Source organism: Acanthisitta chloris, unplaced genomic scaffold (genome assembly GCF_000695815.1).
Source record: "Acanthisitta chloris isolate BGI_N310 unplaced genomic scaffold, ASM69581v1 scaffold10933, whole genome shotgun sequence".
In the NCBI taxonomy this organism is placed as follows: domain Eukaryota; kingdom Metazoa; phylum Chordata; class Aves; order Passeriformes; family Acanthisittidae; genus Acanthisitta; species Acanthisitta chloris.
Window position 1 is genome coordinate 7,863 of NW_008664351.1, and position 12,976 is coordinate 20,838.

At 45.0% G+C, this 12,976-nt stretch overlaps 1 protein-coding gene across 1 annotated transcript in view; it reads left to right on the forward strand.

Moving 5' to 3' along the window:
* Window positions 1-11,536, forward strand: part of LOC103799027 (glycerol-3-phosphate acyltransferase 3-like) — a 16,648-nt gene extending 5,112 nt beyond the window's left edge. Inside the window, exons 2-12 of the mRNA XM_009071319.1 lie at window positions 2,993-3,065; window positions 3,994-4,264; window positions 5,360-5,434; window positions 5,783-5,872; window positions 6,132-6,225; window positions 7,038-7,153; window positions 8,525-8,580; window positions 8,927-9,012; window positions 9,751-9,879; window positions 10,777-10,856; window positions 11,289-11,536. Coding sequence (XP_009069567.1) covers window positions 2,993-3,065; window positions 3,994-4,264; window positions 5,360-5,434; window positions 5,783-5,872; window positions 6,132-6,225; window positions 7,038-7,153; window positions 8,525-8,580; window positions 8,927-9,012; window positions 9,751-9,879; window positions 10,777-10,856; window positions 11,289-11,403 — 1,185 coding nt within the window. The 3' untranslated portion in view covers window positions 11,404-11,536. The remainder of the gene's footprint in view (window positions 1-2,992; window positions 3,066-3,993; window positions 4,265-5,359; window positions 5,435-5,782; window positions 5,873-6,131; window positions 6,226-7,037; window positions 7,154-8,524; window positions 8,581-8,926; window positions 9,013-9,750; window positions 9,880-10,776; window positions 10,857-11,288) is intronic.
* The last annotated feature ends 1,440 nt before the right edge of the window (window positions 11,537-12,976 follow it).

A 12,976-nucleotide genomic window follows, 5' to 3' on the forward strand; every position in this document is an offset into this window, starting at 1 on the left:
GCCAGGTTGGCTAAAGCCTTGAGCAACCTGCTCTGGTGGGAGGTGTCCCTGCCCAGGGCAGGGGTTGGGGCTGGATGGTCTCTGAGGTCCATTCCAACCCCTAAAACTATGATTCTATGAATTTCAGACCATCTCTGAGGATATGTCCTGGGCAATGGACTCACAGCTCAACTGTGTTTTGCTTGTCCACTCTGCCCTGCACTTTCAGATGATAAACCCCAGTTCTTTATTAGCAGAAAAAATGGATAACTGTTCCTTAAGCACCTGCTATTGCCAGTCCAAATTTTGTAGATGTCATATGCCATCACAGACAGCCCTTTTCAAAGCTAACCAGCTTTGTGAACCATTCAGCCCTGAGAAGCTCTTCCTCATCTGCTTTGTCCCCTGCCTTTGTAGCCTTGACTGACTGTTTAGTTACAGTCTGCCCCTCTTGCCTCACTATCAGGCAACATTTTGCAATGTATTAGTAGCCTTTATAGGTTTTTGTTGGTTTTGACTTGTCTTGCTCATTTAAACTAGTTAATATGTATTTTCTGAGTCAGCTTGGCTAGTGATTATCACCCTTTTTCTATCTGGGAATCAAAAGCCTCCTTGAGGGATTCCTAATCCTTCAGGACAGTCTGAGCAAGATCATTTCATGCCAGCTGACAGGTGACTTTTTATGTAGGTGGACTGTGACAGGCAAGATAAGGGTGGTAGACAGACACACAGATAGGCAAGCACAGAGAAAGGGAAAAGGGCTTTATTTGCCAAGCTTGGTGATTTATTTTTTTCTTCCCTCATGCCATACAACTATTTGGTACTGAGGAAGGAGCGAGGACCAGCAATACCTTATAAAAAACTTAAATTTGCCACCTGTCTGTCTTTACTCTCTTTTGCAACGTTACTGTACCTGTTCTGTACGTTCTCCATTTCTCAGTGTGTAGGCTGCTGTTTTCATGACACCCCCAGACTCCACAGATCTGACTCTCCATGTGTTGCAAAAGATTGAGGGAGATGATGTACCTGTTGCCCTTTCCAAGAGAATAATTGGGAAGCATAGACAAGGTGAAGGTTTGTGGCGGCAAGTGGTTTAATTTATTGATTTTGGGCGGGGTTGTTTGTTGGTATTATGGTGGAATCCTAGAATTTTAGTGGTTGAAATGGACCTCAGAGTTCATCTGGTCCCCCTGGGCAGGGACACCTCCCACCAGAGCAGGTTGCTCAAGGCTCAGCCAACCTGGCTGTGAACACTGCCAGGCTTGGGGCAGCCACAGCCTCCCTGGGCAACCTGGGACAGGGTCTCACCACCCTCACAGGGAAAACTTCTGCCTAACATCTAACCTCAATTTCCCTCCTTAAATTTATGCCCATTGCCCCTTGTCCTGTCCCTGTAGCTCCTAACACAGATCCCTCTGCAGCTTCCCTGGAGCCCCTTCAGCTCCTGGAAGGTGCTCTGAGGTCTCCACACAACCTTCTCTTCTCCAGGCTCAACAGCCCCAACTCCCTCAGCCTGTCCTCACAGGGGAGATGCTCCAATCCTCTTAGCAACTTGGTGACCTCCTCTGCACTTGCTCCAACAGTTCCATGTCCTCTTCATGTTGAGGCACCAAAACTGTGTGCAGTATTCCAGGTGGGTCTCAGGAGAGCAGAGCAGAGGGGCAGATCACCTCCCTTGACCTGCTGCCCACACTCCTTTGGATGCAGCCCAGGCCTGGGTTGGTCTCTGGGCTGAGCTCATACTGCAGCTCATGGGGGAGTTTCTCACCCATCATCACCCCCAAGTCTTTCTCCTCATTGTTGCTCTCAATGACTTCCCTTACTCCCCTCCCTCTCTTACTACAAGGCAAAAGCATCAACCAATCCGTCAAACCTGCTGTGTTAGGTGAGCCCCAACAGCAGCCACAGCTGAGTGCTATGAGAATGTCTGGTTAAAAAAAGATGGTTTAGTTACCCTGAGTCAACTGATTATGCCATGGTGAAGTGTCCCTTGTTTCTTACTGACTTAAACTTCAGTAGCTGCAGGAGGAGCTGGTGTAGAACGTGTGAAATTTAAGGATGGGGGAAAAAAAAGCTCAGCTAATGTTGTTAGCACATGCAACATGTTGTAATATAGTGAAGACTATCTCAGATCAGCTTTGCGGGGCCTTCAGAGGGAAATACACTGTTTAGCAAGAGTTTATCCTGAAGCAGATAGATTATCCTTGTCTGTTGCAGGTGATAAGCCTTAATAGCAGGTGAAGGCACAATCTGAGTGGGTCATAGATGCTTTTATAATGAGCCAAATCATCCTGTCCCCTTTGCTAGGGCAGATGTCTGGACATAGGTACAGGAAGATCTGGTACTCATGAGAGCTGCTATTTATATGTCTATATTTGTATGATGAAAACATTCCAAACTATGAAAAATTCCAAAAAAATAAGCACCTTGGGATTCATGGAGAGCTTAATGGGAGGAGAGAGGAGAAACTTGGTTTAGCTCACAAAGGTAAAGACAGGGAAAGGTGAAAGCTTCTCCTGCAGAAATAGTGTGGATGCAAAATCTTGTTACTTCTTTCTGTAAACAGAAACTACATGAATGCCCTAAAAATGAGGCAATCTCTTTTACTCTTTGTCTATTTTTAGAGCTATTTTTACAGCATCTCTCTAATGCCAGGGAGAGTATTTTGCATCATCCTATTGCCTGAAGCTAACTGGAAAAGAAAGAGTTTTGGGGTCTTGTATTTCATAGGCTCTTGAGTAGCTCAATAATTTGTTAGGCTCACAGAAGAAAAACAACTTCCCTGTGTCCTGAAAAGAACTTTGAGCCAAACAATTCCTCCTGGAAATGGCAAAAAGGAAGTAATAAATGCAACAAAGTGTGCAGGACAACCCTCAGGCTGAGTTTGGGAAATGAACATCTCAGAGTTGGCAGCAGTGACAGAGCTGAGACAATTCACCTTAGGCAATAGCAGAATGTCTGGAAATGCTGAAATAAACCCTATCCATATGTCGTTTTCTTGTTTTGGGAACAGTGGGCCACACTGCAGATTGAGGAGGGAGTACAAAAGCAGAAGGCACTGGCGCTTGGCAGTTTAATCTCCACTGGTAAGAGCTCTGGCTGGAGGGAACACAGCACTGCTCAGCTTGTAAAAAGGCAATGACTCCAAAGTCTTCCTGGGAAATGTTTGGGCAAATACCTGTTCTGGTTACAAATCTATGTTATAAGCAAGATAATCTGTGAATAATTGAGTCTTCTGAATGAAAGGAGTTAGAGACTAGTGTTGGTACAGAAGGTCATGGCTGATTAGCATTTGAGAAGCTGTCCCTGTTTGCATGAGTGTTTTGTGCTTCCTGGCTCCATCAGCTCTGTCCTTACAAGAGTAAGAGGTCCTTTATTCTTGACATTGCTCTGCATGGATTCTCTTTTGCTTTTTGTGCCTTCTAGCATGCAAAACCCAAGGTCTCTCAAGCTGGAGCTATAGCATCCCCCAGATTACAATGACAATTTGCACTCCTCTCTAGGCATCCAGGCAGTGTTCATAGAATTTTAGGGGTTGGAATGGACCTTAGAGATGATCCAGCCTCAACCCCCTGCCCTGGGCAGGGACACCTCCCACCAGAGCAGGTTGCTCAAGGCTCAGCCAACCTGGCTGTGAACACTGCCAGGCTTGGGGCAGCCACAGCCTCCCTGGGCACCCTGGGCCAGGGTCTCACCACCCTCACAGGGAAAACTTCTACCTAAGATCTAACCTAAATTTCCCTCTTTCAATTTGTGCCCATTGCCCCTTGTCCTGTCCCTGCAGCTCCTAACACCAAGTCCCTCTGCAGCTTCCCTGGAGCCCCTTCAGCTCTGAGGTTTCTAGACAACCTTATTTCAATATACCAATAACTGAGTTATACCAATACAATGATGGTGCTTGAGTAGGCATTTCCTCCTGCAGGGATCATCCAGAGAGACACAGATATTTCACTATCTTCAGAATCCACACTGTTCCTTCCACCATGTGGAAGGAAGACTCATTTCCTCCTGCAGGGATCATCCAGAGAGACACAACCTTCATGGAAGAGGAGATTGCTGCCCAGTGCCAAGGGTGCTTCAGCCTGGCTGATGTGATGTACTTCTCTAAGAAGGGCTGTGAGGCAGTTGCAGAAGATGAAGTGACTCGATGCTTCTCCTCAGAGGAGCTGATGTCCTGGAATCTTCTCAGCAGAACTAATGCCAACTTCCACCTTGTCAGCTGGCAACTGACTCTCCTGTGGGTCATTGGGATTCTGATTCGCTACTGTATCCTGTTTCCTTTCCGGTGAGTTGGATAATTTGCTGCAATCTGTTTTCCATGTGGCTTTTCACACAGGTTGTGAAATTATATGCTCTTGGTTAGTGCAGGAAGGAGAACCTGCCATGACTTTTCCAAGACACCACCTAGACCCAAATATCCCTAAAAGGAAAGAGAAAGGTGCTGAAAATGTAAATTTGCCATGTCCTTTATGTTTCATTAGTAATTAATTTGCTTTTAAAATCCATAAAAACTATATAGGAATAAATTGTATAACTTTTTGTGCCATGAAGGAACAACTGTTCCAACCGGAAGGATCAGTTGGAACAGTTGTTCCAACTGTCAGAACAGTTGGAACAGTTCAGTGCTCAGTGACTGCACAGCAAAGAAGTTCTTCCTCATATTCAGGTGGAACTTCCTGGGCATCAGTTTTTGCTGTTCCCTCTTGTTTCATTGGCTTCCCCACTGAGCAGAGTCTGATCATCCTCTTGGCACTTCCCATTCATGGACTTGAATCCATTAATGAGGTCCCTCTCAGTCGTCTCTTCTCTAGACTGAACAGGCCTAACTCCCTCAGACTTTCCTCATCACTGAAGTGCTCCAGTCCCTTCACCACCTTTGTTTCCCTCCCCTGAACTTACTCCAGAAGCTCCATGTCCCTCTGGCCCTGAGGAGCCCAGAACTGGAGACAACACTCCAGGTGTGGCCTCACGCGGGCTGAGCAGAGGGACAGGATCACTTCCCTGATCTGCTGGCAATGCTCTCCTTAATGTATCCCAGATTCCATTGGCCATCATAGCTACAAGAGCACATTGTGACTCATAGACAGCTTGTTGAACACTGTGTCTTCTTCTCCATGTGATAGCTTCAGGCCAGAACATAGTGCTTTTGGGAAGACAGGCTCCAGGCAGCACAAGGTTTTGTCTTTGCGCAGGATTAATTGACTGGAAACATGTGTTTGTTTTGTCCTGTTGCTCTTAATTGGTTTGTATTGCTAGTTAGATGTTATTAATGGTGGAGGGAAGCATTGTGAAATGCAGCAAAGGGTTAGATTAAATATTTTCTTGCTTGCTTTTCTGGTTTTGCTTCTCAGCACTTAATTAAGATTGTTTTATTTTGTAGCATCTGCTTGTCTGTTTTCACCATCCTGTTACTGGTTTTGGCAACTACAGTGGTAGGACAGTTTCCAAATGGCAGGTAGGTATTTTCTGGGGACTCTTGCCATTTCTTTTGTATACCTTTAATGGTTTGAACTAGTAGTTGGAACATAAATCTGCCCAGGGAGATGGTGGATTCACCATCCCTGGAGGTTTTCAAGCTGAGACTGGATGTGGCACTTAGTGCCATGGTCTAGTAACCATGGTAGGGTTGGACTTGATGATCTTGGAGGTCTTTTCTAAGCCAGTTGACTCTATGATTCTATGATGATTATTAATGTGATGTATCCTCTTCATATGATCTTTGTAGTAACAGATATTGGGAATAATTCTGAGTTTGCATTGTTCCTTATAACTGGAAATGTATGTATGGCTGCATTTCTTTCAGAATTAAGGGCTGGCTGAGCAACCAGGTTCAGATGATCTGTGCCACCTTAGGCATTCGCTGTCTGAGTGGTCTTGTTCGCTTCCACAACAGGTGAGTGGTGTCACTCTGCTCTCACAGGTTTGGTGTTGGTTTCTTGCACTGTTTTTACACATGTATTGTTTTAATGTTCGTATTTGAAAATGCTTTGTGTTCTGTCATGTCCTGTGGATTTGCAGATGAGGTGTGTGCTTGAAATGTTTTTATCACTCAGTTTCAATTGCAGATGTATCCTTGCTGCATGGGTCACCTGTTGGGGCCTGTAGTATGGAGGATAAATATCAACTAAGTGCTCTTATGGTTGTCATTGCAGGGAAAACAGACCTCGGGAAGGAGGTATCTGTGTAGCCAACCACACATCTCCATTGGATGTGCTGATCCTGGCCAGTGATGGATGCTACTCCTTGGTATGAACAAGAGGGTTGGTAAATACGAGTCATGTTAAGATGCCCATGGATGTAGTGTTGGGTTAAAGTATAAACTGAGTGGTAGAAAGTGGGATTGTACTTTGGGGACATCATTGAGAGCAACAATGAGGAGAAAGACTTGGGCGGCACGATGGTGGATGAGAAACTCCCCATGAGCTGCAGTGTGAGCTCAGGCCAGAAGCCAATCTAGGCCTGGGCTGCAGCCTGGGAGTGTGGGCAGCAGGTCAAGGGAGGTAATTCTTTCCCTCTATACTGCTCTGGTGAGACCCACCTGAAATACTGCAAACAGTTCTGGTGCCTCAATGTGACAAGGACATGGAAGTGTTGGAGCAAGTCCAGAGGAGGCCACAGTTGCTGAAAGCACTGGAGCATTCCTGTGAGGACAGGCTGAAGGAGTTGGAGCTGTTGAGCCTGGAGAAGAGGTGTGGAGACCTCAGAGCACCTTCCAGGATGCTGTGGCTTTCCCAACCCTGGCAGTGTTCACAGCCAGGTTGGCTGAGCCTTGAGCAACCTGCTCTGGTGGGAGGTGTCCCTGCCCAGGACAGGGGGTTGGGACTGGATGATCTCTAAGGTCCATTCCAACTCCTAAAACTCTGTGATTCTATGATAGCATCCAAACTCATGTTCCTCACTGCAAACAATTAGACCCAGGCAGGTATGTGCACATTTCTGGCCAAGAGGATTGGTATCATTTGTGAATGAGCTCAGAAACTGATGCATCTTTGTTTAGAATTTTATCATTAAGTCTCTGTGTGTGTTTGTGTAATAACAAGTGATTTTTGTGCTTCCAGGTTGGCCAGGCACATGGAGGGCTTATGGGCCTGATTCAAAAATCTTGCATGCAAACCAGTCAGCATGTCTTGTTTGAGCGCTCAGAAATGAAAGACCGTCACCTGGTGAGGAAAAAGTAAGGTAGTGAGGTGTTTACTTAATCCTCCAGGCAGGTCTAGTAACTGGGAGGTTCAATTGCTTGAGCTGAGACAGTTCTCACCCTGCATCTGTCTTTGGTGGGCAGCTGATGGCTGTCTTCATGTTTGGAACTGCTCCATCACAGAAGATGCAGGTGTAGCAATCATCTACTGGGTGATCCTGAAGGTCCTTTCCACCCCAGACCATTCCAACCATAGTACTGCACTTCTGATCATTTGCCATGGAACCTCTGGAGATTTCCACTTTGCCACAATGGCCCTGCCTGCCACGGACAGGAGCCTGTTCCTTCTGCTTCAAGGTTGATGATTTGGGATGTCGGGACGGAAATCAGAGTTCTGTCAGCACTTCTGTTGCCCAGTCATGGCTTGTTCTGGGCCATTTACTCATCAGCTCTGAGCTCGTTGCATCTGCTGTGAGTAAAGGATAGAGGGAGGGTGACTGCAGCAAAGCAAACCCTCAAAACCAAGGTACACCTAGAAGCTGGAAGAGCACCTGGAGTAGTGTCATAATATGTTTGCTTAATGCCTCTGCTGCTCTCAAGACATGCAATAATGATTTGTGGCAGAGACAGCAACGTTGTACTTTAAGGATATGAACAGGATTGACTCAGTAAGGCAGTTCTTATATCCTCAGGTGTTTACACAGACTGTTCTTAGTCATTGTAAATCTTCATGGAAAGGTGCAACTCAGCTAAGATGAAGTGTCTACAGCAGTTTGTTCTTAGAGAAATGGAGAAGTTCCTCCTGGGCTGGATCATTCTCTCCTTCTTTTGGTCTGATTTTTGATGTTTTATTCATGTTCTTTGCTGCAGACTGGAGAGGAGCTGCATCCTCTTGAGTCATAGCAAGGACAGGTGTCTTGGGAAACAACAGAGTTTGGTGTCAGTAACCTGCTCAGTGGTGATACATTTAAGTAATGCAATAAATGTAATGGAATAATGACCTGGCTCTTAACTAGACATGGAGAATTGTTAGATACATGTAGAAGTTATGAACCTAGAAGGCACAAAAACTAGAAATATAGAATATACTTCAGGCCAAGGAAAGGTTTGACTGTGTTCATAGCTGAAACCTGGGGAGTGATCTCTACACACCAAGTAGCACCACTCTCTGGCTTCACTGGGGCAACAGGGTAAAAAGAAATTTCATAGTTTTGTAGAAAAACAGCTTTTGAAGTTAGCAAGACATACTGAAATAAAGGCCTGAAACTAGTACATATCCCAACTAACTGGCAAAGGACAACTGGACAAGGGTTTTTCTTCTCCTGTGTAAGAGGCAACAGATGCTTAGATTCTTAGAAAAAAATATGCATATGAACTGTACACTGAAACTTTATTTTCTTTCCACAGGATTAGAGAACACATTGCAGATAAGGCCAAATTACCCATTTTAATCTTCCCAGAAGGTAGGAAACAACTCTATTGATTTGATTGCTCTTCTCCCTTCTTGCCATGGAGTGCAGTTCATTATACCCAGTCTTGGCAGGTGAGGTGTTTGCTTTTAGTTTGTAGAATTAATTAGCTCTCATGAGATATTAAACATCAGGTTCTCGTAGTTTACAACAGTTTTATGACACACTATTTACTTCAGTGTGTAGCATAATGGAGGAGAGAACAGGCTCTGGCATTAATCTCTCAGAACTAAAACATTCTCCTTGAGCAACTTTAGTCTCCTTAATGTACTTTAGGATTCATTTGCTGCTACTTTTGTCTGAGTGGATTAAGCTCTTCATCTGTTTTAATTCTGACCAGGTACCTGCATTAACAACACCTCAGTAATGATGTTTAAGAAGGGAAGCTTTGAGGTAGGAGGGACCATCCATCCAGTAGCAATCAAGGTAAGGTAACTGCACTTTTCCAAGGGTGGCAGGATTATTTGCAGAAACTTCTCATGCCAGAGAAGTTGTTCCTTTGTAAACCTGAAAAAGGAGGTGGTTTGGTGTGAATATGGTACTGAACAATCTCTGAGAAATCCGAAACCTCTTATGGTTTGCAATGTCCAGTGCAGTATGGGAAGTGTTAGATGGAGTATCTTTACACGTGGTTAGGTGCAGCCTGAAAAGCACAGTGACAATTGCTGTGCTGTGTGTTCAGTTTTGTCTTCTCTCTCAGGCCTAGGGCTCCTGGCTCTCGTGTGCTCTGAGAAAGCCTTGGAAGTGCAGTTAAAGTGCCTTTCTCAGCAGCTTTAGCCAAGTCACCCTAGCTCTAGATACACTAGTTAATCTTTCTGGAACTATAACATTGCCTGATCTTATGGAAATTTTTAACTCTGGTGTGAGGAAGCCTTTGTAGTCAGCGTATCTGTAGAGGACAAGTCTTTCTTGAGTTGTTCTCTCATTATAGCTGTGCCTCAATGGGTCTGTCACACTTTGGGGTCCTGCATTTGCTTGCAAAGCTTAACTGCTGAAATGTGGAGCTTTAAGCTGAATCTCCTGATGCTTTTAAGAGATGTGGTTAGATTGGTCTCTGATTTAATAAGTTAAATAGTAGCATTGTGGCCCAAAAAAGAAGCTAATGTGATTTAAACTAAGGTAGCAGATCATGCCCTTGTGCTTATTCTTCTTGTCTTCTTCCAGTATGACCCTCGCTTTGGAGATGCCTTCTGGAACAGCACAAAGCATTCCATGATGACTTATGCTTTCAATGTGTTGACCAGCTGGGCTATTGTCTGTAATGTGTGGTACCTGCCCCCCATGGTCAGAGAGGTACTTGTGCTTTTGTGTGTTTGGAGAGTGCTTGTGAAATGTTGTCTGGAAGGAAAGGGCTCTGCATGGTGTGTTGGTATTAGGTTTGCAAAGCTTTATTGACATCTTCATGGACAAAGGCCAAAAAGCAATGCTATAGTCTTGAAATCAAGTGAGCACAGATTTATGTGGATTTTTTATCTTCAAGTAAAAACTACTCTTGAAGATCACAGAAACATAGAATTTTAGAGGTTGGAATGGAGCTTAGAGATCATCCAGCCCCAACCCCTGCCCTGGGCAGGGACACCTCCCACCAGAGCAGGTTGCTCAAGGCTCATCCAACCTGGCTGTGAACACTGCCAGGGTTGGGGCAGCCACAGCCTCCCTGGGCAACCTGGGACAGGGTCTCACCACCCTCACAGGGAAAACTTCTGCCTAACATCTAACCTCAATTTCCCTCCTTCAATTTGTGCCCATTGCCCCTTGTCCTGTCCCTGCAGCTCCTAACATAGATCCCTCTGCAGCTTCCCTGGAGCTCCTTCAGATATTGAAAGGTGCTCCGAGGTCTCCACACAACCTTCTCTTCTCCAGAGATCTCATCTCCTGCAAGATCCTGTTGGTGTGTTCCCACTTTCAGACTCAGTGGGAGCAGATGCATCCCCTGCTCTGACCCAACCTGTGCCCTCATGCTGTGTGTTGTTTGAGATTGTCCCAGTAACCACAGAGCCTCCCACTTAGTTCTTTCTGGCACTGAATTGTGGCAAACCAAGCAGGATCTGCTGGAACTGCCCTGCAGGTCACATTTGGCTGGTGGGTCTGGCCCCAACCCAAGTGGCTGTTGTCTGATGAAATACATACAAGTGTGGGACAGACAGAAGGTTTTAGGTCACAGAGCAAATAATCCATAGATTTTTTCAGGAAGAAGAAGATGCTGTTCACTTTGCCAACAGAGTCAAGGCGGTCATTGCTGCTCGGGGAGGAATGTCTGTGCTTCCTTGGTAAGAAGCAACACCTCTGAGGTTGGGTTGAAAGCCTATGTAAGTGTTCTGTAGTCTGAAACATTAGCCTGGGATAATGTAAAACTCTTCCAGACTTGCTTTGTTTGGGCTGCATTCCATCAGTTAGGAAATACTACTTGATTATTGAACAGTTCCACTAGAATAAATACAATAACAGAGAGAGGAATGGAGCTGACAGGTGGATCTAGCCAGCAGGCAGTGTCACAGGAAAATAAATTGCTGTCAAATGCTGGGTTAAAGGAAGAGCACTGTGGTGTGGTAAGTCTTGGCAGGACAGATCAGTTAGCATTGTCTTGCAAAAGCCAACACTGAGAGTGGAAACTGCTTTGACTACACAGCCTGAGTATTGCAATGTTTTTTGGCCTTGACCCTGAAGTGAGCTCAAGGCTGTTTGTTTTCTGTATCTTTCAGGGATGGGGGACTGAAACGGAAAAAGGTCAAAGAGTCTTTCAAGGAAGAGCAACAGAAAAAGTATTGCCAGTTAGTACTTGAAAATGGATCTGTGGGAAATGGAAATGTTTGTTGAATGGTATTTATTTGATATCAGTTTTCCATGATTTATCTCCACCAGAAAATAGGCTGGGTTTTGTATTAAACCCACCATATTTTTCTTATGTCCCTGTAAGATACTTTGCATATGACACAGCAGAGAAATCATGTTTAATACAAAACACTATCATTTTATAAATGGAGAATTATAAAATCATAGAATCACAGAATCAACCAGATTGGAAAAGACCTTGAAGATCATCAAGTCCAACCCTATCGTGGTCACTAGACCATGGCACTAAGTGCCACATCCAGTCTCAGCTTGAAAACCTCCAGGGATGGGGAATCCACCACCTCCCTGGGCAGCACATTCCAATGTCTGATCACTCTCTCTGTAAAAAATCTCTTCCTAATCTCCAACCTAACCCTCCCCTGGCAGAGCTTGAGTCTGTGCCCTCTTGTCCTACTAGGAAAATTCTCTCCAGTGCTGAGTGAGATGAATCTGCAATAAAATCACTTAGGTTCATTTAAGCACCATTTAAAAATGTGTCATATCCTGAGGCTTTGAATGGTTACTTCAAATAAAATATACTTCCAGCCTCTCTGAGGCTTGGACTAGGAATGTTCCTGGGAGCCACAGGATCTGTGTTGCTGTAGGGAGAAATCTCCTGATGTCAGAGACTCCCTCAGCCTGTCCCCATACGGGAGATGCTCCAGTGCTCTTAGCAACTTGGTGGCCTCCTCTGCACTTGCTCCAACAGTTCTGTGGATACCTAGGTGTGTGATGCTGAGATGAATTAGTCACAGCCAATGACTCTGTCATAGAAAAATACATTGCCATCTGAAATTATATTGTATGTTCCAATTTTGTTATTTCCCTTTCTGTATCTGTCTGCATCACACAAATTAAAGAAAGCCTATGGTGTGACATCCATTGTCCTTTGTTGTTGTTATTTCTGGATAGAATCACAGAATTTTAGGGGTTGGAATGGACCTTAGAGATCACCCAACCCCCTGCCCTGGGCAGGGACACCTCCCACCACACCAGGTTGCTCAAGGCTCATCCAACCTGGCTGTGAACACTGCCAATACCTTGATGCTGTTTGTCCTGATCTGGAACTGGAGATGCTTCCAGAAGAAGACAAGATATTTGGATAATAAGGGGGATGTTATGAACTTGGTTTCCACCAGCATTTCCTTGAGCTGTAGAGAGAGCAGCAACAGTTGGTGCTGAAGTTAACAACCCAGAGTCTTTCAAACTCTTCCATGTGCATCTTGCCCTGGAAAGGAAAGCAGCCTCAGCAGCTCTCACCTGGTGTTTGGGCTGAGCCTCAAGGCACTCTAAGGAACATATTGTGGTTCCACATGCAGTCTGAGGCCTGAGGTCCAGTAGACCAATGGAGATAGGTCACAGATATGTTATGGGTGGCATCTCTGAGTTTTCTGGCCTCTGTGTCCTGAGATGTTTGTGCTGATGTGTTGTTCTGGTTCTTTTGAGCAGGTTTCCCAGCTGTGGCACAGACTGTGGAGATGACCTGCAGGGGTTTCCTTGTTCATTTGGATTTGGAAAAGTAAGCTTAGAAGTTAATTATTAGTTTCATTCTACAGAC